At 43.7% G+C, this 26705-nt stretch overlaps 2 protein-coding genes across 3 annotated transcripts in view; one reads left to right on the forward strand and one right to left on the reverse strand.

The window, feature by feature from the left end:
- Nucleotides 1-26705, forward strand: part of LRP6 (LDL receptor related protein 6) — a 242877-nt gene that overhangs the window by 209039 nt on the left and 7133 nt on the right. The window contains exon 23 of one of the 2 annotated variants that reach the window (XM_073315591.2): nt 5913-7522. The exons of the other annotated variant lie outside the window; for it this stretch is intronic. Within the exon in view, the coding sequence (XP_073171692.2) occupies nt 5913-5922 (10 nt within the window). The 3' untranslated portion in view covers nt 5923-7522. Of the gene's footprint in view, nt 1-5912; nt 7523-26705 lie in introns of those variants that run through there. 2 annotated transcript variants of the gene reach the window in all.
- On the reverse strand, nt 1157-22462 carry BCL2L14 (BCL2 like 14). Its single transcript, XM_073315630.2, has 6 exons — nt 22206-22462; nt 10945-11381; nt 6830-6997; nt 5517-5587; nt 3893-4165; nt 1157-2366 (listed from the first exon to the last, which is right to left on the reverse strand). The coding sequence occupies exons 2-6, from the start codon at nt 11348-11350 to the stop codon at nt 2325-2327; spliced, it is 960 nt and encodes a 319-aa protein (XP_073171731.2). The 5' UTR covers nt 11351-11381; nt 22206-22462; the 3' UTR covers nt 1157-2324.

Consider the following 26705-nt stretch of genomic DNA (forward strand, 5'->3'; position numbering starts at 1 on the left):
GCAGATGTGGGGTATTGTCTCTCTCTCTCTTTTCAATTAGCTATGAACTTTTAACCCATCACTTGTTCCAGATCATGAGCCTTTTTATGGAGCTAGGTCTAGCCAGTACATCCTCTTTTCAGGCAATGGGGTCTATTGAGTTTCTTTCCCCCCACTAATTCATTATAGTTCTCTTTTTTTATCCTGCTGATTTGCCAACCACTGAAACACAAGGAGAGCTCTCTGCCCACACAGGAAAAGGAGATGGGTGGGTAGGAGAGGTGTGATCACATGATGTTATGCAGATAGCAAACTTTGGAGCACAGAGCCCTAGGTTGCATTGATTGTACTTCAGGAGCCTCGTTGCATGTTTTTCAGAGATACTTAGTGCCCATGGCTCCCACTGCTCTCAGAACTGGATACGCTTAGGCCCTCTGAAAATTATAGTAGTACATAATGGAGAGGTGAAATGCTTGCTCTGAGGTACATCTTCAGCACCTCCTATTGACCAGAGGCTGGTGCAGCAGTCACCAGAGCCACTGAGCAGACACCAGCATACAGATTGCACAGCAGTCCGGTAGAAAATCCAGCACCGTGGGTAAGTTGGCAAACTAAGTCCACTTTCCCTGTGTGTCACCTACCCGGCAAGCAAGGGCAAGCAGAGCTAGGAGATGTCAGCTCCAGAGACCGGAGATAATGGTAGGTTTCATTTGCCAGTCTACATAGCCTCTTAGAGGGACCACATGGGTTAGCCTGGGGTGATCACAAGTGCTCAGGTTATTATTCTGTAGGGCTTGGGAAGCCATTTGATGACGTACCCCCTTGAGGGAGAGCTACAGGATGGGTTTGTTACCCTTTAAACAAAAATCATCCTGGGAAGCAGCTGTGCTCTTTTCTAAATGTGGCTTAAACACCTCAGAGCTCAGCCCCATTTTAAAGCTGGATTTGTTGCTATAATAAGTAGCATAATCCTGCTCTGGTTAAACCCACACCAGCAACCATCCCACATGGGGTAGTTGGATGCAACAAAAACCCCTCAGCCCTGTACAGAATGTCAGTGGTAAGATCCAAAAGGATCCCCCCCCTCTATAAAGAGTGGACTATAGGTACTTGGGTAGGGTTAGAGGTGGTGGTTGTCAGCTGCCTCACTCCAAAAAACACAAGTAGATTTATTGCACTCTTTTATTCATCATGGAGAACTAGTGTTTGGCCCAGCAATGAAATTTTGGACTGCGATGCAGTGAATGCAATTAACTGCAATTACAAGAGTGGTGCACAAGTTTTCACACTAGCCTACAGCAAATCAAAGCCATCATCTCAGGCTAAGGAGTATGACTGAGCTCTGCTGTAGAAGAAGTAGGTTGCACTCAAAGAGTAACTGTGACATGTATGAAAAGTGAAAGACTGTTTAAATAAGAAACAGCTCACTTGACTGAGGTTCTGCATTGACCCCTCCTGCTGCTGGAGAAAAATCCCTCTCATCCCAGCCCACTAACACCGAGCAAAATAAAAAACAGCTGCTTATTTTTGGATGGCTAATTTTCACTGTTACATTCAAGCCAACTTTGTCTCTCTGTCCTTCTTAGTGAGCAATTAACACAGTAGCAGCACCACACCAGAAGAGGGATGTGGATCCAGCAGTGCTACGCCATTTGCATCATGTTAAAAACAGCACGGGCTGGACATTGCTGAACGGTGGTCTGTGATTCAAGCTAGGGAAAATAAATAGTGTCCCCTGGTCAGAATCCACCTTATTTCATAAACTGGCCTCTGATTGGCTGAAACACACACAAGGCCCAAATACAGCTCTAGCATAACCTGATTGTAAGTGGTAAGGTGATAGCATTAAGGGTCAGCTTCCGAAAAGCATTTGCAGCACTTAACATGCTGAGCTCTGTGGGAAAATCTGGCCCCATCACTGGGTTCAGAGCACATGAAAATCTAGCCTTGCAGCTGTAGCTCAGTTACATTCAGGTGTTGCTTGGCATGGATTACACACTATGGTATTTGAACCTTAAGATACATCCATTACAAGGTTTAAAAAGGCATCTGAAGTCATGTTAGCCATGAGGCACAAGGTGGCACTTGAGGGCTAATGAGATGTTTGCTCACCCTGAGAAAAGTAGCTAGTCTTGTTCTCCTACACATTGATTAACACTTGCACCTTAACAGAAGGCTTCAAGAAGAGTGATCACACTTCCTTCCCTTGGGGACCTTCAAGTCCCAGCATTCTCCTCTTCTACCCTCCCCTCTCAAAATCACTCTGGCATTGGATTGTTGTAAAGCTACAGCATGTGTGCCTGTCCAAGGCTATTAAAAGCCCTGGAGAGTGAATCTGCTCAAGTTTATTCTACTTCTTCCTCGTCCAATAATCCCAAGGCATGTTCCTGCAACAGAAGAAAAGAGAAGGACTTGGTAAAATAGGAAGTGTGACTGTACTCCTTTTCAAATGCTGTCAATGTGCGCATCACAACAATGGATTTTTCCACTGCTGACCTGTGAGGCCATCAACCACACAGCCCTGCATACCAGCGATCTGAATTGATGTAGAGCAGTGGTGGGCAACCCACAGCTCCCATGGATTGGGAATGGCAAACCGTAGCCACTGGGAGCTGCGGGTGGACATGCTTGCAGACAGTCAATGTAAACACGCTATCTTGCGGCCTGCCAGCGGATTACCTTGACGGGCCATGTATGGGCTGCAGGTTGCCTACCACAGACGTAGAGTCTAGAGCTGCAACATATTTATACAGCGTCACAGCTGACCACACTGCTTTGCAGAACACAGAACAACAAGGTCCTTTGCCTGAGGAGCTTGCAATCAAATTCAGGCAAATGAGCTGTGGGTCAGCAGATTGGGGGCGCACAAAGGCTAGGGTTACAGTATGTCCATATTTTCCCGAACATGTCTGGCTTTTTGGTTCTTAAATAGCCATCTGCCAGTAATTTTTAAATATCTAAAAATGTCCGGGATTTTGCCATTATCATTTTTCCCCAAAGAAGAGTTGATCATTCAAGAAAGAGTGAATGTTGATCACTCTTTCCTCCCTAGCTCCCAGCGCGTGTTCCGCGAAACAGCTGTTTTGCACTGCTGGGATGGAGGGGGAACGTGGTGCACACAGGGGAGGAGGCGGGACCGGGGTGGGGATTTGGGGAAGGGGCCCAATGGGGCAGGGAGGAGGCAGAGTTGGCACGAGCAAATTCCCCCCCACCCCCCCCGGCGTGTCCTCTTTTTTGAATGTTCAAATATGGTAACCCTAACAGAGGCATTGCTGGGAAGGGAATCGGCCTGGGAGGACTTTTCAAAGGTGAGCTCTAAGGAGACAGCTGAAAGAGGAGAGATGCTGTTGGGGGCACAGAAGTGGGAATGCATTCCATAAGGGACAGCATGGAAGAGGGCATAAACTTGAGACCTAAAACAGACTAAGGAAGCTTTCAGGACAGAAGATGTAGAGAACTGGGACTCTGCATGGTCAAAAGAGGGCCATGCTAGTGGGTTACATTACAGGGTTAAAGGACTATGGCCCAGATCCTCAAAAGGTATATAGACTCCTAACTTCCACAGATTTTAATGGGAGTTAGGAGCCTATATACTTGTGAGGATCTGGGCCTCTATGTGCAAAGATTGAGATGTCTTGTGTCAGGGGATCACAAGATAGCACCTCAGGAGCCTAACTGCATGTTTTTCAGAGATACTTTGTGCCCATGGCTCTCATTGCTCTCAGAACTGGATACGTTTAGGCCCTCTATATGTTGTTGAATGTATAGTCATGTAATATAGTCCCTGACCACTCTCATCCTCTAAAAGAGATATTTAAGCAGTACAATTTTCTAACATCTGTTTTCAATCCAAAAGGATGTTCATTGCATAGAGGTGTGCTAGCCTATCATTCTAAAGAATGAAGTCTCCTACCCATCCACCATGGTTCTGAATCCAAGGGCTAAAATTTTCTTTGAGGTATTTTACTCCAAACCCAAGGACCATGTTCATAGGATGGTTGTCCACGGCTGTAAGTCTGGTTGTAACTTCCATCACAAAGGCAGCTTTGGTGCACTGTATTTTGCCTTCTGTCTCCCTGGTAGAATCTCCTGGGTCTTCCTCCAGGTACTGATCAGTGAGTTTCTTGAAGAAGGCATAGGAGAGCATCTTTGTGACGCAGTGATAGAAAGTGCTGTCCCTTTTTATCTGAAAAAGGAGCATAACTATTAATCCATTAAAGCCATGGTCATAAATACAGAGTTTTACTGAGGAGGAATCTAGTGCTTGGAAAAGTGAAATCCACCCTAGTGTCTCCATGGAGTCTGTATTCAACAACATATTCGTTATTAGATCTAGAGAGATGTGCTCTCATGTATGAAGTCTGCATTTTCAGGCTTAGGGCCTGATCCTGCAAACTTACCCATGAGAGTTATCAAACGTACACACAGGAGTTACTTTACTTACACAGTCCTACTGACATCAGTGGGGATTACTTGCATGAGTAAAGTGTGTGTAGGATTGTACTCTCAGTGATGTGTCTGTGTATGTGAAATCTATTGGTTCAGGGTTTAACATGTCCTCCCTCTAGTGACTGGTCTATGTAGAGGACAAGAATCTACTATCACTACCAGCTTCAGGAGTTAAGTACAGTAGTAGAGACCTATGCTTTCAGTGCTGAAAATCCCAGCCTCAGCTCCAACTAATGAATTCATGCAGGGGGCAATTTATATAAGCTCAGGGTAGAATTTTCAAACATTAACTCTTAATTCAAAAGATTTCCCCTCCAAAGTTACAGAGAGAGTTTAACCTCCCTGGGCAGGACCAGATTTAGGGGCAGGCGACCACTTGGGGTGTCAGGCTCCAGGTGCTGCTTTTGTTGTTAGTGACAAAAGGGAAAATAGAATGTTTGAAGTAAAGCATTTCAGGTTTTGATAGTACATTTCAGTTATTCTTAAAATTAAAAAGTTTCTACAATCTTAGTGGAAACAAGTTTTTATTTGCTTTTGTATGGCATGAATAGATACAGATTTACAGATCTAGCGTGAAAGTGTATTGTTTTATATGACGGGGATAAATCATGCATGCACATCATGCACCAAAGTCATGAAATGGGATACAAATGCAATAAAAAATAAGGTATTCAAAAGTTTAACAATTGGAAGGAGGGCGGCACTGAAGATGCTCCTCACCTGGGGCACCTTTTGGTTTAGGGCGGTCCCTGAAAACTACTCATGTGCCAAGCTTAATGCTGAAAGGGGGAGATTTTCAGAAGCTCAAAAGGCAGTTAGGTGTCCAACTCCCATTGAAATGAATAGTGGCCAGGCAACTACTTTCTTTTGTGCCTCTGAAAATCTTAAAGCCCAAATCTTAAGATGCGAGGCCTAGCGCAGAAAAATCTCAGCCCAAATAATGAAAGTTTCAGAAAGTTCTAAATGTGTGAAAAAGGATCAGAATAGAAATGGTTCTGCAACCTTAATCATAGCATTCACTGCTGGCAAAAGTATAATGAAACGTACACAGAGCGGACTGTTCATTTAAAAAATAAAGCGTATATTACCGTTTCTTCCAGTTTATCCCCAGATTGTCTTAACAATGCAACTATCGTTTCTATTATCCTCTCTTCTTCATCTGGAGTTGGGGAGGAAAAGAAATAATTACTTTCTTCTAGCAGGATCCAGGTAGCAGACTTAAAGGAACTAGCTCATTGTCTACACCACATAGAGAATGATCAGCTTTGTAAGAAAGCAACTCCCATTTTGTGGCTTGAACCAGGTAAAATATACAATGACAGACCTGCATGTAGGTTTTAGGCAGATGTTTGTAGCACACTCTGGAATAGGAGATGTTCTTTGTCCGTTACGAGTTCCAGTAATTTATTATGCCCTTATAGAATTTTGCTCCAGTCAGGGAGTGGGACTGGGGTTTAATCCCTGTTATTCTTGCTTTCTTCAAGGAGTATCTGATATTGAAGACAAGACCCTGAAGTGGCTAGTGGGAGTACAAGGCTCCACCCCGCCACTCAGGAGCAACATCTGCTAGTGGCAGCTCTGGCAAGCTATGAGGTGTCCGCTTGTCAAACAACCAGAGCAAGGAACATGCTACCATGTCTGGCGGCCCTCCTCTGAATGAAAAGAGTCCTGAAAACCTCACACCAAAAGAGAGAGAATTCCCCACTGAGCCTGGGAAAAACAAATGATCCAGAAATATAGTGTAGCCAGTGGATCATGCAGTCAGTGCAGTCACCTTGCAGAAGGAGAAAGCAAGTCACAAAGGCAGCATGGTCCAGTGAATAAGGCACTGGGCTCGGCATCAGAAGACAATGGATTTATTCCTGGCTCTGCCTTCAGCATGACCCTCGGCAAGTCATTTCATCTACCTGTGCCTCTGCTTCCCCACCCAGGCTCTCTGTCATGTTCAATTCAGACTTCAAGATTCTCATGAGCTTTATTAATTATTTGTACTACAGTAGCACCCAACTGAGAGCAGGGCTCTACTGTGCTAGCCTCTGTGTGCCACTAAGTGTTTGTGTAGGAGCTAGCATTGTGGGGTCCTGATTTCAGCTGGTACCGCTAAGTGCTACTGCGATACAAATTAAACAACAGTGGTAGGAGGGGTACCCGGAACCTGAATAACCAGAAAATGAGCTAGTTTCTTCAGCACAAGCCTACCCCAATTACAGTTATATAGGCTTCAGGCTGTAGCTCTAAGCACAGTATCATACACTGAGTAGTTGATGCATCTGACGAAGTGGGTTTTTTACCCACAAAAGCTTATGCCGCAATAAACCTGTTAGTCTTTAAGGTGCCACCGGACGCCTTGTTGTTTTTGAGGAGTTTTACTGCACTACCTCAGTCAGTCAATCAATCTTACCTTTTTCACCTCCCTCTTGCTGAGGGAATTTGAGCTGTCCACCATCTGCCTCTAGACTTGGAGTGCGCTCTAGCGCTCTGAAACCCACTCCCCGGGGAGCTGAGTGCGACCTGGCGTTAACTATCTTAGCAAGTCTGTCTGCAACGTGGAGGAAACCCTCTGCCTCACCTGGAAAAAAGAAATCCTGCTGGTTAGTCCCTCAAGCAGGCTTAACACATTAGCATTCACAGAACCCTGAGGAGGAGGAACAGGACAAGATCAAGAGGCACATTTCCCGATCACAGAGCCTTGCTGCTCTTTGGGCTCAGGTGGCTGTAATTAGGAATGGAGGGGAATGCTACACACCCATGATGCACCACAAACTTTTCTCATTATCTGAGCAGTAGCTCTCCAGTGGAAGATAGTATGTAGTGTTCACTGGTTACTGCATGCCTTTGTACCTCTGGAGACGATTGCACATTAGAAGATGAGATTGCTTTGCTCTTTAGGTAGGGTGACCAGACAGCAAGTGTGAAAAATCAGGATGGGGGTGGGGAGTGATAGGCGCCTATATAAGACAAAGCCCCGAAAATCAGGATATCTGATCACCCTATCCTCAGGATCGCGGCTTTCAGAGCTGGTTGTATTGGGATATTGTAAATGGTTGGTTCATCTATGCCCAATTGTATAAAACACTGTGGTGATGCGTTTTAATAAAAGACAATCTCTCCCAGGCTGGGAGTTCTGTGTTCCTCTTGTATGGCAAGAGGCTGGAGCGGACATGACCATGAACAGAGCCCTTTAATCCAGTGGCCAGGCTTGATGTATGCCATACACACACACTCACACACACCCCGCCCCCCACCCCGCAGCTAAGACTCTATCCAGGACCTTTGTGATCTACAAACTGACGGTCAGCCAGCCAAACGGAGGATCTCTCATACCAACCAAGCGAGCGGGAGATTGCTGCCGAGCTTGTCCGAGCTGGAAGTTGCTCTTTCCTGCACTAAGTCCCTGGGAGCTTGGGACCTGAACTCTGATCCCGCAAGGGACAACTCCTGTTTTGACCAGCAGACAGCCAGACCAGCTCCTGGATGACCCAGCTCTGAAGGGAGCTCCCTTTATATCATGTCTGGGAGCTGCTGTCTGCTCAGCCTTTGGCGGTGGAGTTTGCAGGGTGGAAATCAGGTCATTTATTCCAGTGCCTAAACATGAATCTAGAAGCCTAACATTAGGCATCCAGGTTTGGAAATGTTGGCCCCAGAGTTCATAGCTGAGCTAATGTCTGATCTAGGAAGACAATCCGGGGCTGACATACAAATGATCACAGCAAGCACCCCCCTTTCCTGAAGGATGCCTGCATCCCACACTGCCACAAGTAGCAGGTTCTCCTGCAAATGTGAGTTCACTGTTTTAGGGCTTGGGAGGGTGATCTGCTACCGTATTGCTAAAGCCTGGTTTTAGGACCAAACCCTGCGTCTAACAGTACTGATGGGGGAAACAGCATTCGTAGTTGAGCTCAGACTGCCACCTGCTGGTTGGTTTATGGTACATTGAAAGGAATGTCAGATTACTAAAACAGGCCAGTGTGACCTTCCTTAATAATGTCTGGGCAGGAAATTAAAAAGTATGTGGTCGGAATGGCATCTGGAGGTGGGCAAATGATTTTTGCCAATGGAAGAGTCTGGTTAGGTCCACTTATCCACAAGGGTGGGAGGAGTAGGCAGAGATCTTGTATTGATAGATGTAACCAGCTTTGACAGCTGGGAGGATGACTGCTTGGGTGGCTTGTCCTAGATGCTTGGGAGGGTTTAGAAGCTGGTGGGGTGACTGGATTGGAGATGTGAGTTATGGGTTGTTTTAGGAGGCCCTGTAAATATAGCAAAGGGGGAGAAGGCAATGACTACCACCACAGGATGTAATTCGGCCAATAATACTGAAGATGGGACAAGTGTCTTATTCTGAGTAGAATACTGGGGCCACCTTGCAAGCAGTGGATACACCTGGTAAACCTGGCCATTCTATCACCTATCTTGACCCTTGTGCTCTAGAGCATGAGCTAGTTGCCTGTGGAGACCTGGTGGAGTCTCATCAGCCATGTCACAGCACCTCATTTAAGCGATAGCCTTTGGATACTGGGTGTATGATAAATCACTGATAATGGGCCAGAGAGTGGCCCGCTAAATCTGAGCATGGAGATAAGCACCCTCCACATGCAGCTTTCCTGCCTACTGGACAGAGGAGGGTAGGCTCCGCCACTTCCGTGGCACTGTTCCCTCTTCTCAAGACCCCATGGAGAGCTCTCTGTAGGGTTGGGATCCCTGGGCCAGGTGGTAGGCCTGCACTGGATGGGGGTGGGGCTGGGAATGTGACCCATATCTTTCTGGGGTCCCATGGAGATTCCTCAGGAGAAGGCACCCAGCTGGGGGCTGTGTTACCTTGCCCTCCCTCTTCAGTAGGGAACCCCTTTTAAGAGGGATCCTGTAGTAATGGTGGCTGCTGTGGGAAAAGTTAGAAAAGCCTTGGTACAGTGTTTCTATTTCAACTATGATGCCAGGGAGTAGAAGACACTGGGGGTCCAGAGCCAGCAAAATTACCTTCTCAAACAAATTAGGGAAGTACAACTTAGATAGAGCTACAACAAGATGGGTGCATAAGTGGTTGGAAAATCGTTCCCAGAGAGTAGTTATCAGTGGTTCACAGTCATGCTGGAAGGGCATAACGAGTGGGGTCCTACAGGGATTGGTTCTGGGTCTGGTTCTGTTCAATATCTTCATCAGTGATTTAGATAATGGCAGAGAGTCCTTTTATAAAGTTTGTGGAGGATACCAAGCTGGGAGGGGTTGCAAGTGGTTTGGAGGATAGGATTAAAATTCAAAATGATCTGAACAAACTGGAGAAATGGTCTGAAGAAAATAGGATGACATTCAATAAGGGACAAATACAAAGTACTCCGCTTAGGAAGGAACAATCAATTGCACACAGAAAATGGGAAATGATGGCCTAGGATAGATGCTGCAGAAGAAGATCTGGGGGTCACAGTGGATCACAAACTAAATGAGTTAACAATATAACGCTGCAAAAAACAAAACAAACAAAAACACACCACATGCAAATATCATTCTGGGATGTATTAGCAGGAGTGTTGCAAGCAAGACACAAGTAGTAATTCTTCTGCTCTATTCTGTGCTGATTAGGCCTCAACTGGAGAAGTGTGTCCAGTTCTGGGCGCTACATTTCAGGAAAGATGTGGACAAATTGGAGAGAGTTCAGAGAACAAAAATTATTAAAAGGTCTAGAAAACATGACATATGAGGAAAGACTGAAAATATTGGGTTTGTTTAGTCTGGAGAAGAGAAAACAGAGGGGACATAACAGTTTTCAAGTACATAAACAGTTGTTACAAGAAGGAGGGAGAAAAATTGTTCTCCTGAACCTCTGAGGATAGGACAAGAAGCAATGGGCTTAAATTGCAGCAAGAGAGATTTAGGTTGGACATTCAGAAAAACTTCCAAACTGTCAGGGTGGTTAAGCATTGGAATAAATTGCCCAGTGAGGCTGTGGAATCTCCATCGGAGATTTTTTAAGAGCAGGTTAGACAAACACCTGTCACAGATGGCCAAATACTTAGTCCTGCCATGACTGTAAGCGACTGGACTAGATGACCCCTTCCAATCCTCTGATTCTATGAGGAAAACTGCTTGAGTAGACCCCTTGGATGAGTCCCTCTCAGCCCTCTCTTTGCTGATTTTACCATAGGAGACTGCAGTCTGGCCCACATCTATTGTTTTTCTTAAACTACTCTTCATTACATTCTTTAGCCCAGTTCAGGGAACAATAAACTAGTGCTTGGAAAAGCAAATCTGTGCAATTGTACAATTATGGCAGGATATTCATGGCCGGTGTATAGGTTCAGTGTGGAGACTAAAAGGTATATTACAAGCATGAATCTACTCTGTTTTTTGTTTAGGGACCAGGACTGGCAATTTTATTCCCACAGCTAGCATGAAAGAATATATTAACAAGTAAAGGAGAAAGGCAGCAAAATCAGCCATCAATAAGCTATTTAGGAGAGAAATAGAAACCAGCATGAAAAAGGGACTGGAGACAGAAAGAGAAACTATTCAGGCACCCACCTTCTGACTCTGGAGAAGAGGTCTGGAGTGCCATCTGCAACTTTAAGCCATACCCATTCACAGTGTCTTGGTTTGTGGCTAGCTCCTGTGGGCCCTTCTCCCTCTCTCCTCTGGCACAGGAGAAAAGCAGCAGGCATCTCTGCATGAACTTTTTCTTCCTTTGCTTTTTACGTTGGGCAGCGGGCCCTTTGTCCTGGACTGACAATTCTTGGTGCGTCTCACCCTTATTGGCTTGAGGGATCCCTTCCCTTTCCCCTCTCTCTGTAGACGATCCTTTCAAGGTCTTCGCCTCCCTTTCCAGAAGTTGCCTGTATTTACTCACAGAGAGACGCCGCTGGGCATAGGCCATAAGAACTTTGTATTCCACGGTGTCTCTGTCCTCATCCTCCAGAGAGATCTCTTCCATGTTGGCGTCACTGGTTAGCTTTATCTTGCCCCTAAAATGACATATTCCTTGTTAGTCTTAATGGCTTAGGGAGCACACCAATTTTGTTAATTCTGAATAATACTAGAGAGCCTTTCACCAAAGCACTTAAACTTCAATGACTTAAGCCTCACAGCACCTGTGAGCCAGGGGAGTATTATTTTACAGAGTGGTTAAGTGGCTTGTCCAAGCAACTTCCTAGATCTGGAAGAATGGATCCCAGGGGGCAAGGAGCTATTACAGCATGCTCCCTCTCTCTCATTTTTTTATGTTGACTTGAATTGGATTTGGCTACCCTAACATGGTCCCTGGAATATCATTCAGGCAAGGGGGTGTTTTTGCCAGAAACTTTCTGCATGTTATTGTTTCTAAGCTGATGCAAATGTACATGGTGCTTTACAGGAGGTAACATTTGCCACATTTCTGGGATAGCATTCCAATGGGAGCAAACAACCTCACTAGTTTTGACATAGGGCTTGATAAGTTTATTTAATGGGCGTAAAGAGATAGAGTTGTCTGTGATAGCACAGGATTGGACTTAATGACCTAGGAAGCCCCTTCTAATCCTATGCAATATAGGAATATATTTCTATGCTAGGCAGGGTCCCTGATGCAAAGATCTTACCGTCTAAAGGCACAAATAAATAGTTACAGTATAGTGAACAAGCAAAGTGGCACATGGTCATTGTTGAGAGGATGCTCCTTGGAACAGCTGAATTTTCAGAACTATTGTGGAGGAGGAGAGAAAAGAACTTTGTGCATGTCAAACTGGGTGGCAATTCCTAGCATGGGTGGCTTGGAGATGGGTGCAAGAGATACCAGATGCAACTGGGAAGCTGTTAACTTTGGGTAGAATGCAGGAAACAGGGAAGGTTGTTATATTAATACTGATTCTCACAAGGATGTGATGGAAGAAAAGATTTCAATTAACTAAAGCGCATCCTATGTGCAAATTTCACTAAATCCACATTACCTCCACTCTCTGCTGGGTTCCATCAGCCCCTCCCCAACTATAAAACTTTGCAGTGTTGCCAACTCTGATGATGTTAATGCAAGCCTCATGGTATTTGGAGTTCCCGAGCTCCTGGATTCATCAAGTGATACAAGAATCTCAGTTTTTTTTTTAAATGGAAGTTTCTAGCTATCATGTTTGTAGTAAGGCTGTTGATTAATCAGAGTTAACTCATGCTATTAACTCAAACAAATTAATCGTGATTAATTGCACTATTAAATAGAATACCAATTAAAAATTAAATATTGTAGATGTTTTTCTACATTTTCGTGTATATTGTATTGTGTTGTAATTGAAATCAAAGTGTATATTACAGTGCAAATATTTGTAATTAAAAGTGATAAACAAAATAGTATTTTTCAATTCATCTCATACAAGTACTGCAATCTTTGTTGTGAAAGTGCAGCTTACAAATGTAGATTTGTGTGTGTGTAATATAAAACGTCACAGTCTACAAGTTCACTCAGTCCTACTTCTTGTTCTGCCAATCGCTAAGTTTGTTTACATTTACAGGATATAATACTGCCTGCTTCTTATTTACAATGTCACCAGAAAGTGAGAAGAGGCATTTGCATGGCACTTTTGTAGCTGGCATTGCAAGGTATTTACGTGCCAGATATGCTAAACATTCTTTTGGCCCTTCATGCTTTGGCCACAATTCCAGAGAACATGCTTCCATGCTGATGACTCTCGTTAAAAAAAATGCGTTAATTTGTGACTGAACTACTTGGGGGAGAATTGTATGGCCCCTGCACTGTTTTACCCGTATTCTGCCATGTATTTCATGTTATGGCAGTCTCGGACAATGACCCAGCACATTTTGTTCATTTTAAGAACACTTTGCGTTTTGTGAAATCTACAGTGAAAGAAGATACCAATGTGAGATTTCTAAAGATAGCTACAGCACTCGTCCCAAGGTTTAAGAATCTGAAGTGCATTCCAAAATCTGAGAGGGACGAGGTGTGGAGCATGCTTTCAGAAGTCTGAAAAGAGCAACACTCCGATGCGGAAACTACAGAACCTGAAACAAAAAAGAAAAATCTACCTTCTGCTGGTGGCATCTGACTCGGATGATGAAAATGAACATGCGTTGGTCTGCACTACTTTGGATTGTTATCAAGCAGAACCCGTCATCAGCATGGACGCATGTCCTCTGGAATTGTGGTTGAAGCATCAAGGGACATATGAATCTTTAGCACTTCTGCCATGTAAATATCTTGTGACACTGGCTACAACAGTGCCCTGAGAATACCTGTTCTCACTTTCAAAGGACAATGTAAACAAGAAGCGGGCAGCATTATCTCCTGCAAACGTAAACGAACTTGTTTGTCTGAGTGATTGGCTGAACAAGAAGTAGGACTGAGTGGACTTGCAGGCTCTAAAATTTTACATTAAAAATAAAAGTTTTTTGAAATAATTCTACATTTGTAAGTTCAACTTTAATGATAAAAAGAGATTCCATCACAGTACTGGTATTAGGTGAACTGAAAAAAACCTCTTGATTTTTTACAGTGCAAAATACTTGTAATAAAAAAATATAAAGTGAGCACTGTATACTTTGTATTCTGTGTTGTAATTGAAATCAATATATTTGAAAGAGTAGAAAACACCAAAATATTTAAATAAATGGTATTCTATTATTGTTTAACAGTGCAATTAATCACAATTCATTTTTTTTAATCCCTTGACAGCCCTAGTTTGTAGAGAAAGGTCTGAAAATGTAAACTCTAAAGGCTCCAGCCAGGAAGGCAAATAAAATATGAACCCCATATTTGTTAGTTTTTAAAATCATGATTTTTTAATGGCTGATACAGTGGTGCCTAGTTATTGTATCCTCTCCTCTGTTGGGGAACTGGTACAGCTAGACACACACACTGCCTGCGGTCTTTCAGCTGCTCTATCCATTGTTTATCATTCTATCATTCCTTTCAGCATGAAACACTCCATTACTTGTGCTTGTCACTGGGCTCGTTTCCCTCCTGACCTCTATAAACCCAGAGCAACAACAGGAACGAATGGAAGCAAGTGACTGAACAGCTGCCCCGCAGAAAGCCATATGAAAATTTCTAACATCATCCCAATTACTTGGCTAGGGTGTTCAGCTGGAACACTGGAGGGGAAGTTCTATGAAGTGAGCCTCTCGCTTGCACAAGCACTATTATGGCTGGGTCACACAATGGCACTGTTACACAGAGTCTTGCAAGATTTTAGCGTACAAGCAAGATTTCAGATTTGGAAAAATGCCTCATTGTTGTTGGTTTACTGTTGTGGTTTCCATGTGGCTGCTGTAGAGAAGCAGCAAAAAAGTTTGCTTCCTGTTTTAATCTCTCTAACTAAAGTCAAATCCTGAGAAAAAGATGTTCCTTGGGAGGTGGGCATTGGTTCCTGGGATGATTTCTCTGGAAAAGGGGGCTAGCCTCATGCTGATTGTGACCACCTCTGTCCAAGGACTGCTGTATATAGCATTAATTGTACAAGTTATACATACTCTATACCCTGGCCTCACATCACAGATTTCCTCTCCCCTCAGAAGCTGATCTGCAAAGGCCTCGGACATCTGCTACTTCTGCAGGGGAGTGACGCGTCCATATTCAGATAACAATATGGAACTTAAACAAATTCAAGTTAGTCCTTTCCAACTGCCAGGCCTTTCATGTTGGCATCTAACTATTCCCTCCTTTTTATTCAATATTAGTGCTACTGTGTTCCCACTATGATATCTAACTCCAACACTGGATGTTCATTAGGGCACCACTGGAAAAAGCCACACAAAGTGCTAACTGCCAGGGAGAGTCAACGGGAGTGAGGCAACTAACTTCCTTAGGCTCTTTTGAAACTCCTACCCTTCGGGCACAAGCCAGTCTATTATGTGCCTCTCTATTTAGCAGTGAAGTGTGTGATTAGGATGTCCTGTTTTGGTACTACCATGTGAAATCAAATGGACATTCGTTTGTCAGTCAGTTGTGGTCTTTGGAAAACTTTTTGACCTCAGGTCAATACAGCCTGAGATTTAAATAATAATAGTAAATAATAATAAATTGATGCTATCATGTGTACTGAAGGCCAGATCTCCACTGGTGTAAACCAGCATAGCTCCACTGAAAACAGTGGAGCTGTGTTGATTTACATCAGCTGAATTTCTAAATCTTCAACACCTCCATTGGTAACAGGTACAGCAACCTCGCTGTGTGTGCGGGAGGGACTCAGTGGCTGGATTGCAGGCCAGAATGCTGTGCTACAAACAGAGGCCACAGTAGACCTGCTTCCAAACCCAGTTCAGGCAGACACCATATCCTTTCTCCTTAGTGTATGGGAAAAGACATTGTCCCCTGACTGCCCCCTCCCGGGATCCCCACCCCTAACCCTCCCCAGGACCCCACCCCCTATCCAACCCTCTGTCCCCTGACTGCCCCCCCCCGAACCTCTGCCCTATCCAACTGCCCCCTGAGGGGGGACAGCGGGGGAGGGGCTCGGGACTAGCCTCCCGGGCGAGGAGCTCAGGAGCCGGGCAGGACGGTCCCATGGGCTGTAGTTTGCCCACCTCTGGGCTAGTCAGATATGAAAGAGGAGCAGCTTAGAAAATACTCTGATGTTGCACTGGATTTTAAGGGTTTTTGTTGAGGCAAAACAACCTCCCCAACCACCTCTGAAGACTGGAAATATTAACAACAGAGATTGGCCTAAACCAAAACCACATATCCAAATAACCAGGAATTTCAGAGAGAAGTGGGTATAGACTTTGTAACTTGGGTCCAGTTCTAGCTTACAAACCTACAGTCCCCATTACCTGTGTGCATATTGCAGCTCAAAATTATATTTCATTTTAGACCTCATGCTTTTCATCAGAGGGGAAAGACCCAATTCAGCCACTGCTTCAGGAAATCACTAGAGTCTTTAAAGCTATGGAAAGAGGTCAGTGCTGGGTCCGAAAACATTTAAATAATAATGCAAGCCATGGAGAGAAAGAATCATAACAGTTGGGGAGGTGGGGGGGGGTGAGGGAAGAGGGATCAGAAAAAAAAAAAAAGTGTTTCCAGCCATAGTGTCTATCTTATGTGTGCACATGCAGGATTTCCCAGACTTCTGTGAACTAGTAAGTCATTTATATCCTACCTTCCCCAATTCTTCATGAACACCAAATACAAGAGAGACTCTGAACTATTTATTGGGCAGAGATGAGGCAGCTGGGATATAGGAAAAAGAGAGGACACTAGTCCCTATCTGCACCGAGTAGCTACTGCCTGCAGTAAATACAATGCCTACAAATGCTGCACCATAGACTCTAGGGTACTGGCTGAGCTGTTTAGAAACGGGCTTTAAAGGCTGCTCTTAAGGACATGAGCCACTGAGTTTACAATAGAAACCAATCTAAAAAGCCATCAGGATAGAGGCAGAAAGACATTAGATAAGGAGCAATTAAACCAGATGGAGAGGAGGTAAGAATTGCAAACACATGTAAGAAACAGAAATGAAGAAAGGAATTCTAACTTTTGTGAGAGACTCTGAAGATGGGAAAGGAATTGGGTAGACACAAGGGCCTGGTTCTCAGTTATCCCATCCATTGCATGTGGGGCAGGGATGCAGACATGGCTTCCTCAACTGGAAGGATGCATCCTGGCTTCTGAGAATGACTGGAGCAATAAAAAATGGGTTAAAATGGGAGACAAGATTGCTCCCCAAGATTTGACAAGATGGGGGAGTTTTCTCCAGGCAAAAATATATTATAAATAACCCTCCTGTCAGCAGAGACAGTGAAGTTGCCATGTGTTCCTCTTAACATGAGATGGCCAGGACCTTTGTTTTACATCTCAAAGTTGGAGGATATATAATAGACTATTTCTCCCCCCTATAGAAGGAGGGTCTAGAGAGGACCTCACTCTTTCAGATTCCTGCAAACAAGCTCGTATGCACCTAACAACTTTCATCCTGGAAGAACCCAACATGTAAAAGAATCAGCCCATTCATCAGTTCTGGGCCTGATGCAGCAGCTTTGCTTATGAGAGTAGCCCCTCTGAAGTCAACAGGGCTATTTATGACGGGCCCTTTTGGCATAAAGTTGTATCAGTTTGGGGACTCTTCAGGATTATCACCATCTCACAAGGTCAGTAACAGGAGAGATCTAAGGGTCATGGAAAGGATTTCAAGAGAAGCAGCATCTTGCATTAGATCTGACCTAACACTAGGTTTCAGCACTTGGTCTCCTGAAGACAGACTCACAGACTTTAAGGCCAGAAGGGGACCATCAAGATCTGGTCTCACTTCCTGCACATCGCATGTCACCAGAGCCTCACGCACCCCTGTAATAGGCAAATAACCTCTGGCTGAGATATTGAAGTCCTCAAATCTTGATTTAAAGATGTCGAGTTACAGTGAATACACCATTTACTCTAGCTGAAACCAGCAAGTGACTCATTCCCCATGCTGCAGAGGAAGGGGAAAAATCCTCAGGGTCTCTGCCAATCTGACCTGGGAATTTATTCCTTCCTGACTGTCCTAGCACCTAGGACAGGTCTTCACTGCAGCATTAATCTGAGTTATCTACGTTTGAGTCAGCCTTGCTTGAGTCAGACCTGACACACACCAAGATAACACATGAGGTGAGTCTACGCTAGTGCTGTACTCACTCGTATGTGTTGTTAGGACTTCTGGGAGGTGCATTCCATGGATCTTTGTACTGCACTAAGCTGTACTGCTCCATGAATTCTCTCTCAGTGAATTGTAGGAAAACTTGTCTGTCCTGTCTGGACATGTAGGGGGAAATATGGAAAAGCACTGGAGGACGAGCAGTATTCACCTGTGTCCACCCTACAGAGTAGCTGTGTAAGCTGCCAACTAGTAGTGCTCACTCATGTAGTAGCTTATCTCCCCGCAATTGCCCAGCCTACCCGAGTTAAAAACACCATGTCACCCAAGCATTGTGTGTGTGGATGGGACTGGAGTTGGGGTAACTCGAGTTATAATTCAGCTTAAATCAGTGAAGCCAAGCCCCGAAAGTGAGAAGCCACATTCCCTAAATTGCTTTACGCATCAAAAAAGTCACTACTGCAAGTGGCAGGGAGAGCACCTAAAGCCAGGTCTTGGCAGGTTTAAAAAAAAAAAAAAAGGAAATAATCTATAATTAGTTTATTACACTGTTTAGCTGAAAGTGTCAAGTCAATTTGTGGTTTAGAGTTGTTGTTTACAGAATACTTCCCTCTTCATTACCATGTCACTTCTTGACCATCACAGGAGAGCTCTGAACAGAGAGCTCAGCCCTGTCGCATGAGAGAGCTCATTTCCTTAGGAACTGCTTTTAGATGAGAGTTTCTGAAAAGACGGCTTTTTAATGCGTGTATTTGTCTTTACTCATGCTCAGGAATCCCTGAAAGAAACTGAAACCAGAACCGGTACATTATTCTCTAGGCTTTGCTGGAATTTAAGTATCTTGGAGGAAACAGGAAGTGTTTTTATGGAGGATGGTTTGAAGAGACCTGGTATTGGCTCATTCTCAGTCTGTCTGGCCTTGTTTTTCAAAGTTTCTGGAGTTCACAGGCATCTGAGCGGACACAATGTCCCCCCCCACCCCTTTTTTTTTTTTTTTAATTCTGCTGAAAAAATGTCACATCATGTCCTTTCCATGAACTGGCTGACATGTTGCCTACTCTCATGATATGTATCACAAGTCTTGTGATATCAGGTAGGTATTGTTTTAAACCCCATATGAACCTCCGCTCTTTTTTGTTTTGTTTTTTTTTAAAATGTAAAAGAAGTTTCTAGCCATCACAATTACAGAGAAAAGCTTGGAAGTGTGAAGCAACTGCACACTAGAGTCTGAAAGACAAAAGAAGATAAAGGAAAAAACAAACAAACCCCCCTCACCCATCAAAAGACTCCCCACCCCCTACCCCCACTAAAATGTGTGTTATTTATAATTATTTTGGTAAGCTTGAGTTTGGCAACACTGTGAATGAAATTAATTGATTCTAAGGCCAGAAGGCACCATTAAATCATGCGTTGACCACCTGCATAACCCTGGCCATAGATTTCATCTAGTTCCCCCTGTATTGAGCTCGATAACTTGTGTTTGGCTAACAGGTTTTCCAGAAAAGCATCCAGTCTTAATCTGAAGACACCAAGGGATGGAAGATCCATTACTTCCATTGGTGTTTTGTTCCAATGGTTAATCACCCTCACGGTTAAAAATTTGTGCTTTTTTAAAATTGGAGGAGTTGTTTTGGTTTTACCTTCCTGCCATTGGTTCTTGTTAGATCGTTCTCTGCAAGACTAAAGAGCTCTTTCTTACCCAGTATTTTCTCCGCATAAAGATATTTATACATTTTAAATAAGTCACCTCTTGATCCTCTTTTAGATCAAGTGTAGCAAATGAAGCTCTTTAAATCTCTTGCTCCAACATATTTTTTGTAGCCCTCAAATCATGTGTGTGTCTGTCTCTGTATCCTTTCCAGTTTCTCAATATAGCTTTTAAAATGTGGACACCAGAACTGGACACAATATTCCAGTTTCAGTCTCTCCAATGCGGTAGTCAGAAGTTTAGAAAAACAAAGCCACCACACACCATTCTTTTCCTTACTACTCCCCTCTAGGTCATGTTCCTCTGTACCAGACATGGACCAGCCACAGAGCTTACTTATAGCCACACCAGATGTGTTCATCACAAGATCCTTTAATGCTGTGCCAGCTACGGCTGAGTTAGTTTAAATAAAGTATTTTACACATTTCCATCTAATAGCTGAACAGTATAATCCACTCTAGCAGCCATTACACAATCCATTTTGTTTGAATGGACCCAGTTCCGAAATGATCTGCACCACTCTGTGGGACTACCTTCTCCTCATTGTTATTGATGTGGAAATGATATGTGGGCTTTGAGTCTTGCGCTGTTACTGCACTGAAGTGTCAGAATAGGATAACAAATATTTTAATTTGCCTTTCCTTTTAGTATGGTGCTGTTCTGCCTTTCCTTTATTACAGAACAGTTCCATTTGGGAATGAAGGGTTTGTTTATTTTTCCAGAGAAAGATCCTCTATTTCTTGCATTTGTTATTTTTCCCATATGTATCTGAATTACAGTAGCACTTTGGGGCCCCATTGTGCTAGGCACTGTACACAGAGTTATAGACAGTCCCTAACCCAGACATAAGGTAAAAAGATAGACTAAGAAGTCCAGTTCTGATTTCTAATCTATATCTTATTGCTTCACTCCTTGGGTTATACAAGAAGCTTGGATGATTTACTGTGAAACCTGTTTTGAAAAACAAAACTTAAATAAAAGGCAGCGCAGGAAAAACTGACTAGATAACAATTTCTCTCACTGAATCATCACACGCTCACACATGCTTTTGTCTTTCATTCAGTTCTGCCGCTGTTTACATGCGGATTCACAGTCTAATGTAACTGAAAGCAGAATTGGGCATCAGAGTTTTTGTTTTGTTTTTAAAGGGGTGGGCAGTTCTTAGACTTCTTTCAGAAGACTATCCCTTATAAGTCCTCCACCCTGCCATCTTAAAAGCCCCCATAACATGCCAACATTGCTCCTGCCAGTAAAGGAGGACTGGAAGCAATGCCATTTTGTATTTCTAGAGCGCCCATCGCTGAGGTATCGAAGCACTGCTTATACAGTACCCTTCATCCAAGAATTTCAACCCACTTTACAAACATTAAGTCAGCTATAACATCCCTATGAGGTAGGCAAGCATCAGCTTCCCCATATGGGCACACAGTTGGTTCTAGATAGAACGCAGCAGCTTTTTAGGCCAGGAAGTTAAGGACATCTTATCTAACCCCCAACTGAAGGGTTATTTAGAATTAACAAAAGTTGAATTTCACCAGGACACTAAAGTTAAACACTCCTATTTTTATGCAAACCTCCACTGGCTCTTTAATGAGTCAGGAGAAAAACAGACATTCAACAAATCTAGGCTACAGGAACATGCTTTCTAGGTATATTCCTCATAGAAGAGGAGAAATTCCCTGCCTACTTTCTGGCTGTTCAGGAGAAGCTTCCCGTACTCAGAGCTGAAGGGAAGGTCACAGGCTCTAAAGAAGACAGACAGCTTAAATAGGACATACAAATTTACTTTCAATACACTCATAACTGGTTAAGAGTTCATATTTATGCCACAGCCAATAAATCAAATCTTCAACTTCACAGTGATCGTTAATTCCATTCTGGGGCCTGGTTTAGTGATTATTACTCAGAGAGAAGAATGAATCACCACCACTACTAAGTTGCAGGATTTAAAAGATCATTTTGGTTAGAGATGGAGAAATCCCATATGCAATTATTGACCCAGCTGGAACCTGTGTAGCCTTGGAGATCTGAGCTGGTCTCACAAAACAAGGAGGTAAAGATGCACATTCTGCATGAATTCACTGGGTGAATCTTCCATTGACATGAATTCAAGTTCTACACGCAACAGGTATACACAGCATGGATTGTGGAGGAGAACTTTGCCCTCTTCAGCTAGACAAGCAGAACTTTCTTTTAAAGCACACTGAGTAACGTTGTCACAAGTTTTGTAAGCCAGTTGTGTAAGAGCTCTGAATATTTTGGTTCTAATGATCCCACGGGACCTCCAGCTTTTTCCATTTCTAGCCCAATCATTTTTTTTTTAAAATGACAAAGTACTGAGTTAAAAAGAACAAAATGGAACAGTTGTTTCACTAATATATTATAAACAGTTCCATCTCTATATGAATGAAGTTCACATTTACAACACTTGATGGTTCAGATAGTCAGAAATGGCCCAGCATAGTCTAACAGAAAACCAAGTGGAGGGGGGAAAAAAAGATTAGCATAAATTATTATTTTAGCTTTGTTTTTACCTTCCGCCGAAGTTGCACCAACAGGCTTAAAGTCTCTTGAGCTGAGCACTTCCTTATGTTTTTCCGGTCACTATTTCTTTTCTGTTAAAACCAGTTGAGTCTTGTAATCTTCCTGGCTTTCCTTCAAAGAAAAGGGGGTAATGTTTTTATTTTAAAATTTCAGCTTTTTGTTAAAACATTTGCTTACATGCTTCAAATAAGGGCAGAGCTGCACTTGAGAGAGTGTCTTTCACTTCCTTATAATCAGAGGTACTGTAGAAATCTGCCAGTTTACATTAAGAGCAGCTAGGGGGTGGGGCTGATGGTGCCCATGTGACTTTCCTGAAAAATATACAATTTACAATAGGGAAGCAAAAAGTCTGTGGCAGCTACCGTTCCCTGGGGCAAACATTTGCACTCTTATCTGATTCAAGGCCATTTCTCATCAATTTAGGTCAGATTGCACCACCATGTTGATAAAGTACTTTTCTTTTCATAATAATTCGGGGGATACTCCTACAAATTAAGAAAAATATTAAATAAATAATTTTTTTCTTTTTCACTTGTATTTACTCAAAGGCCACAGAAGATACTGATCACTCACTCACATGATGCTCTTAACAGTGACACCATATTTCTTTACAGGCCTGGTGGTCTACACTGCTGCTATAGCTCTCAGCCCAAAGTTCTAACCCAGTTTTCAGATGTGGTTAGGTCCCCTGGACACAGAACTGTTTAACTGTGGTTATCATCAGGTCAGGGATCTGTTGTGTTGTAACTGGGCCCCTTTACTGAAGAGTAAATGTGGGCCTAGTGCTTGTGAAAGGTGCTAGCTTGACAGCCAAGGAGAGTGAAGTCCTGCATTTATCCACAGGACAGGTACAGTGGCATTATAAGCTTTTCCTGCAGCTTTTGTGCCTCAGTTCAGATGGGTGGGGGGAGCTTTTAGGAGGAAGAGCGATTGCAGACTGAATTGCTCAGTGGAGACTGTAGAATTTCTAACCCTCCAGGACTGGTCTGGAGTTTCCTGGAATTGACATAAATTTCCCAGTGACTATTGAAAGCAATTTGGGAAATTTTAATAGGATATTTTAAGAAAGTGACATCATATGTTGGGGAAAAAGATCTCCCAGAATAACTTTAGGTAGAGTTGGCAACCCTATGAGACTGTCATAAGGAAGCCAGTTCTGAGGGTAGATTTTTGTGTAGTGGTGTCTTGGGTAATAGAGACTGGACTATAAACCCCACCAACTCATTTCACGTGTTTCAAGGGAATAAAAACAGCTGTTGGGAGATAAACGGGAGTACATTTTAAAATGCTGCTTTGCATTTATACTGAATAGCAACTTCCAATTACAGATCTCAAAGCCCTTTACAAACATTCATTAAGTAGGTTACACAATGTGCGTTGTAGATATTTTACATATAGGGAAACTAAGGCATGGAGGATAGGTCAATTGACTAAGGTCACAAAGTAAGTCAGAGCTTGTCTATGCTTCAAACACCACAGCTGCAGCAGTGGCTGTGTAGGGCCTCAGTGTAGACACTACCTAGGCTGATGGGAGGAGTTCTTCCATTGGCATGGGTAATCCACTTTCTTCAGAGGTGGTAGCTGTAATGCTGTGTACACAGGGATTTAGGTTGACTTAACACTGCTCAAGGGTGTGGATTTTTCACACCCTGACTGAGGTAGTTAAACTGACCTAATTTTTTTTAGTACAGGCCTGGCCTCAGCAACAGATCTGAGAATAGAACCTACTTAACCTGACTTCTGCTCCTCTAATGACTTCATTAACCTGCTTCCCTAAGAAATGAAACTCACCATTTTTTAACCCTGCAATCTGTCTTAATCAGACTTTATACCACTGCAAGACAAGAACATTCATGTGTCAACATGTTCAGTAAGCTGTGCTAGCAAAACATTGCATATGCTGTGGCTATTATAACCTGTTGACTGCATCTGTCTCAGGGCCAGCCTTTGCTTTTTGGATCATATGTTGCCATAATTACATGGGATTTGTCTAAAATACTGAAAATGCCCCTCATCACCATCATTTGAGCACCTCACAGTGGGGTGTTTTTTCCTTTAGTCTAAGAATTTGGCCTTTTCCACATTGCTCTTAACAATAAAACTGAATCTCTCCCTCAACACATACTTACAAGAGACTCACTTTGAACTTCTTGTCCACATTCTCTCTCCCTCCATTCTTATTCCTCAGACTGAAATCAGACTAAATTCTTTGTAGACTTTCCATCTTGCTTCTCTTATGCCAGGTAGCTACCCACCCTCCTGCCCTTTACCTTGGTGTATACCTCTTGGGTTCCTTGCATTTTCTGTTTGCCTTCTACTTGAGCTGACTGCTTTGCTCCAGCTGGTACTGCCCCATTCTTAAATGTATCCTGTATCTTCAGCTCAGCCAGCCAAAGAACTCCTGAGGCTGCCTCACCCACAAATCTTTAAAAGGGAGCAGCTGGTATAAATCAGGGTAGCTCTGTTCAGTTCTTGTGTTTCTCTTGGTGCTTAACTTGATTTGCTAGGACTGCAAGGGAATGTTTACTTGTATAAAAACAGGTTTCTGTTGCCATTAAAAAAAAAAAAGGCCTGAAAATATTCTGTTGATGTGTTTTTGTTTATACATTTCATACACAAAGAGGGTTTTTTGTGGTAGCTTGGGGGAGTTTGAGTGCGGGAGCCTCTTCTATAACTAATGGTATTAGATAAGTGTCCTCCTTTGTCAAGGGCGAGGTTTGGAAGCACTTGCTGGGCTGTAGCCCATGGAGGTTGTTAGGTGAGAGGGGGGTTTCTCCTTGGTCAGGGGTTATTCAGATCCTTGGGCAGCTTAAGGTGGGGATGAAATCTGGCTAGTGTCCTTAGTTGGGGTGGTGTCAGGATGGCTTTTCCAGCAGCTAGCAGAGAATCAAAGTCTGTATAATTCCTTCACCTAAGTGAAATGTTTGCCTAAGAAAACTTCAGTTAAAGCCACACCTGGTGAACTCATAACAAAACTCAGTTGACAGTGAGCTCATAAAACAGTGGCAGGTTGTTTCAAATTGTTGCAATACACAAGATGCTAGTTCAGTTATAGTGAAGTCCTGCTTAGCTTGAAACGAAATCACGCCGTGAAAATAATTTTACTTTAAAAATGGTCCATTCTATACAATTAAAGACACAAAAACCTTTGTCTGAGTACAATAGAAAAGTTGTATAGGTAGAACAATTCTGGTTAGGGCGGTGATATCTTCACTGAAATAGTTATATGAGCATAAAATCCTAGTGTGGACGAAGTTATAAAGGTGACTTATAGCAGTATAGCTGTATCCACACTAGCTTTGTTTGGTTAGTTTTTTGGTTTGTTTTGCTGTTTTAACTATACCACTCTACCTGCGTAATTAATGTAGCAAAAAACAAAACACCCATCAAACAAACCAAAACCCAAGATCACATATCAACTATACAACCGTGGCACAAAACAAACCACCCTAAGTGGAGGGTGTTTGCCCCCTTACTAACAGTCAGTGGGGTGTTTTGGTTGGCTAGCTCCCAGTATTAAAAGGGGAAGGATCTATAGGAAATCAGGACCCTGAGACTGACAGTCCCCAGGAACAATGGGGAGAAGCCAATGCTCCAGGTCAGCCTGAATGACAGGGTGCGCAGGCTAATCAGGGAGTCAGGAGGCCAGGGAGGTCCCGTCCTCCATGTGAGCAGGAATTGCCTGGGTCAGACAGAGTGGGGCCAAGCTAAGGAGAAAGCAGGGGCCTGAGCTGAGCTGGGGAGCAGAGCTGTGCCGGATCCAGAGGGACCAGAAAAGCAGCCCAGAGAGAGCAGACCCTGTCCTGGGAGCAGAGCTGCAGCTCCAAAGCCAGAGGCACAGCCCAGAGAGAGCAGACTAGCCCTGGGAGCAGAGCTGCAGCAACCAGAGCCAGAGGGGCCAGAGAAGCAGCCCAGGGAGCTGGAGGCAGAGCAGCAGCAACAGTGCAGAGACAGAGTGGTGCAGCTGGGGCTGGAGCAGTGCGGAGCTGGGTGTGGTGAGCAGCTGGGGAGAGCGAGGGGGACCTTGGGCAGCGGGCCCAGCACAGGAAGACACCTCAGCCAAGAGGCTCTGCAGGCCAGGCTTGGATCTAACCCCGACAGGGCGGGGGCGACACTGGGAAGAAGGGTCCTACCAGTGAGAGCCTGAGAGCATGTGGCCACCACCAGAGCAAATGTCTGACCCACAGCATCCCTGCAGCACAGCCAGGGCCTGAGAAGGAGGCCTGGGACTTACAAGGAACAGCCTGTGAACTGCCCTGACATTCCAGAGACCCTGTTTGTGATGTTCCCTGCCACAGAGTGGGGTGATGTGTTTCCTTTAACCTTTCCTATTTTTCCTTATTCTTCTTTAAATTAATTGTTGATTAAATAACTTGCATTTGCTTTAAATTGTATGTAATGGTCAGTGGGTCAGAGAAGTGCCCAGTGCAGAGAGAATACCCCAGAGTGGGGACACCCTAGCTCCTGTCCTAAGTGACCACAGCAGGGTT

Source organism: Lepidochelys kempii, chromosome 1 (genome assembly GCF_965140285.1).
Source record: "Lepidochelys kempii isolate rLepKem1 chromosome 1, rLepKem1.hap1, whole genome shotgun sequence".
Lineage (NCBI taxonomy): Eukaryota > Metazoa > Chordata > Testudines > Cheloniidae > Lepidochelys > Lepidochelys kempii.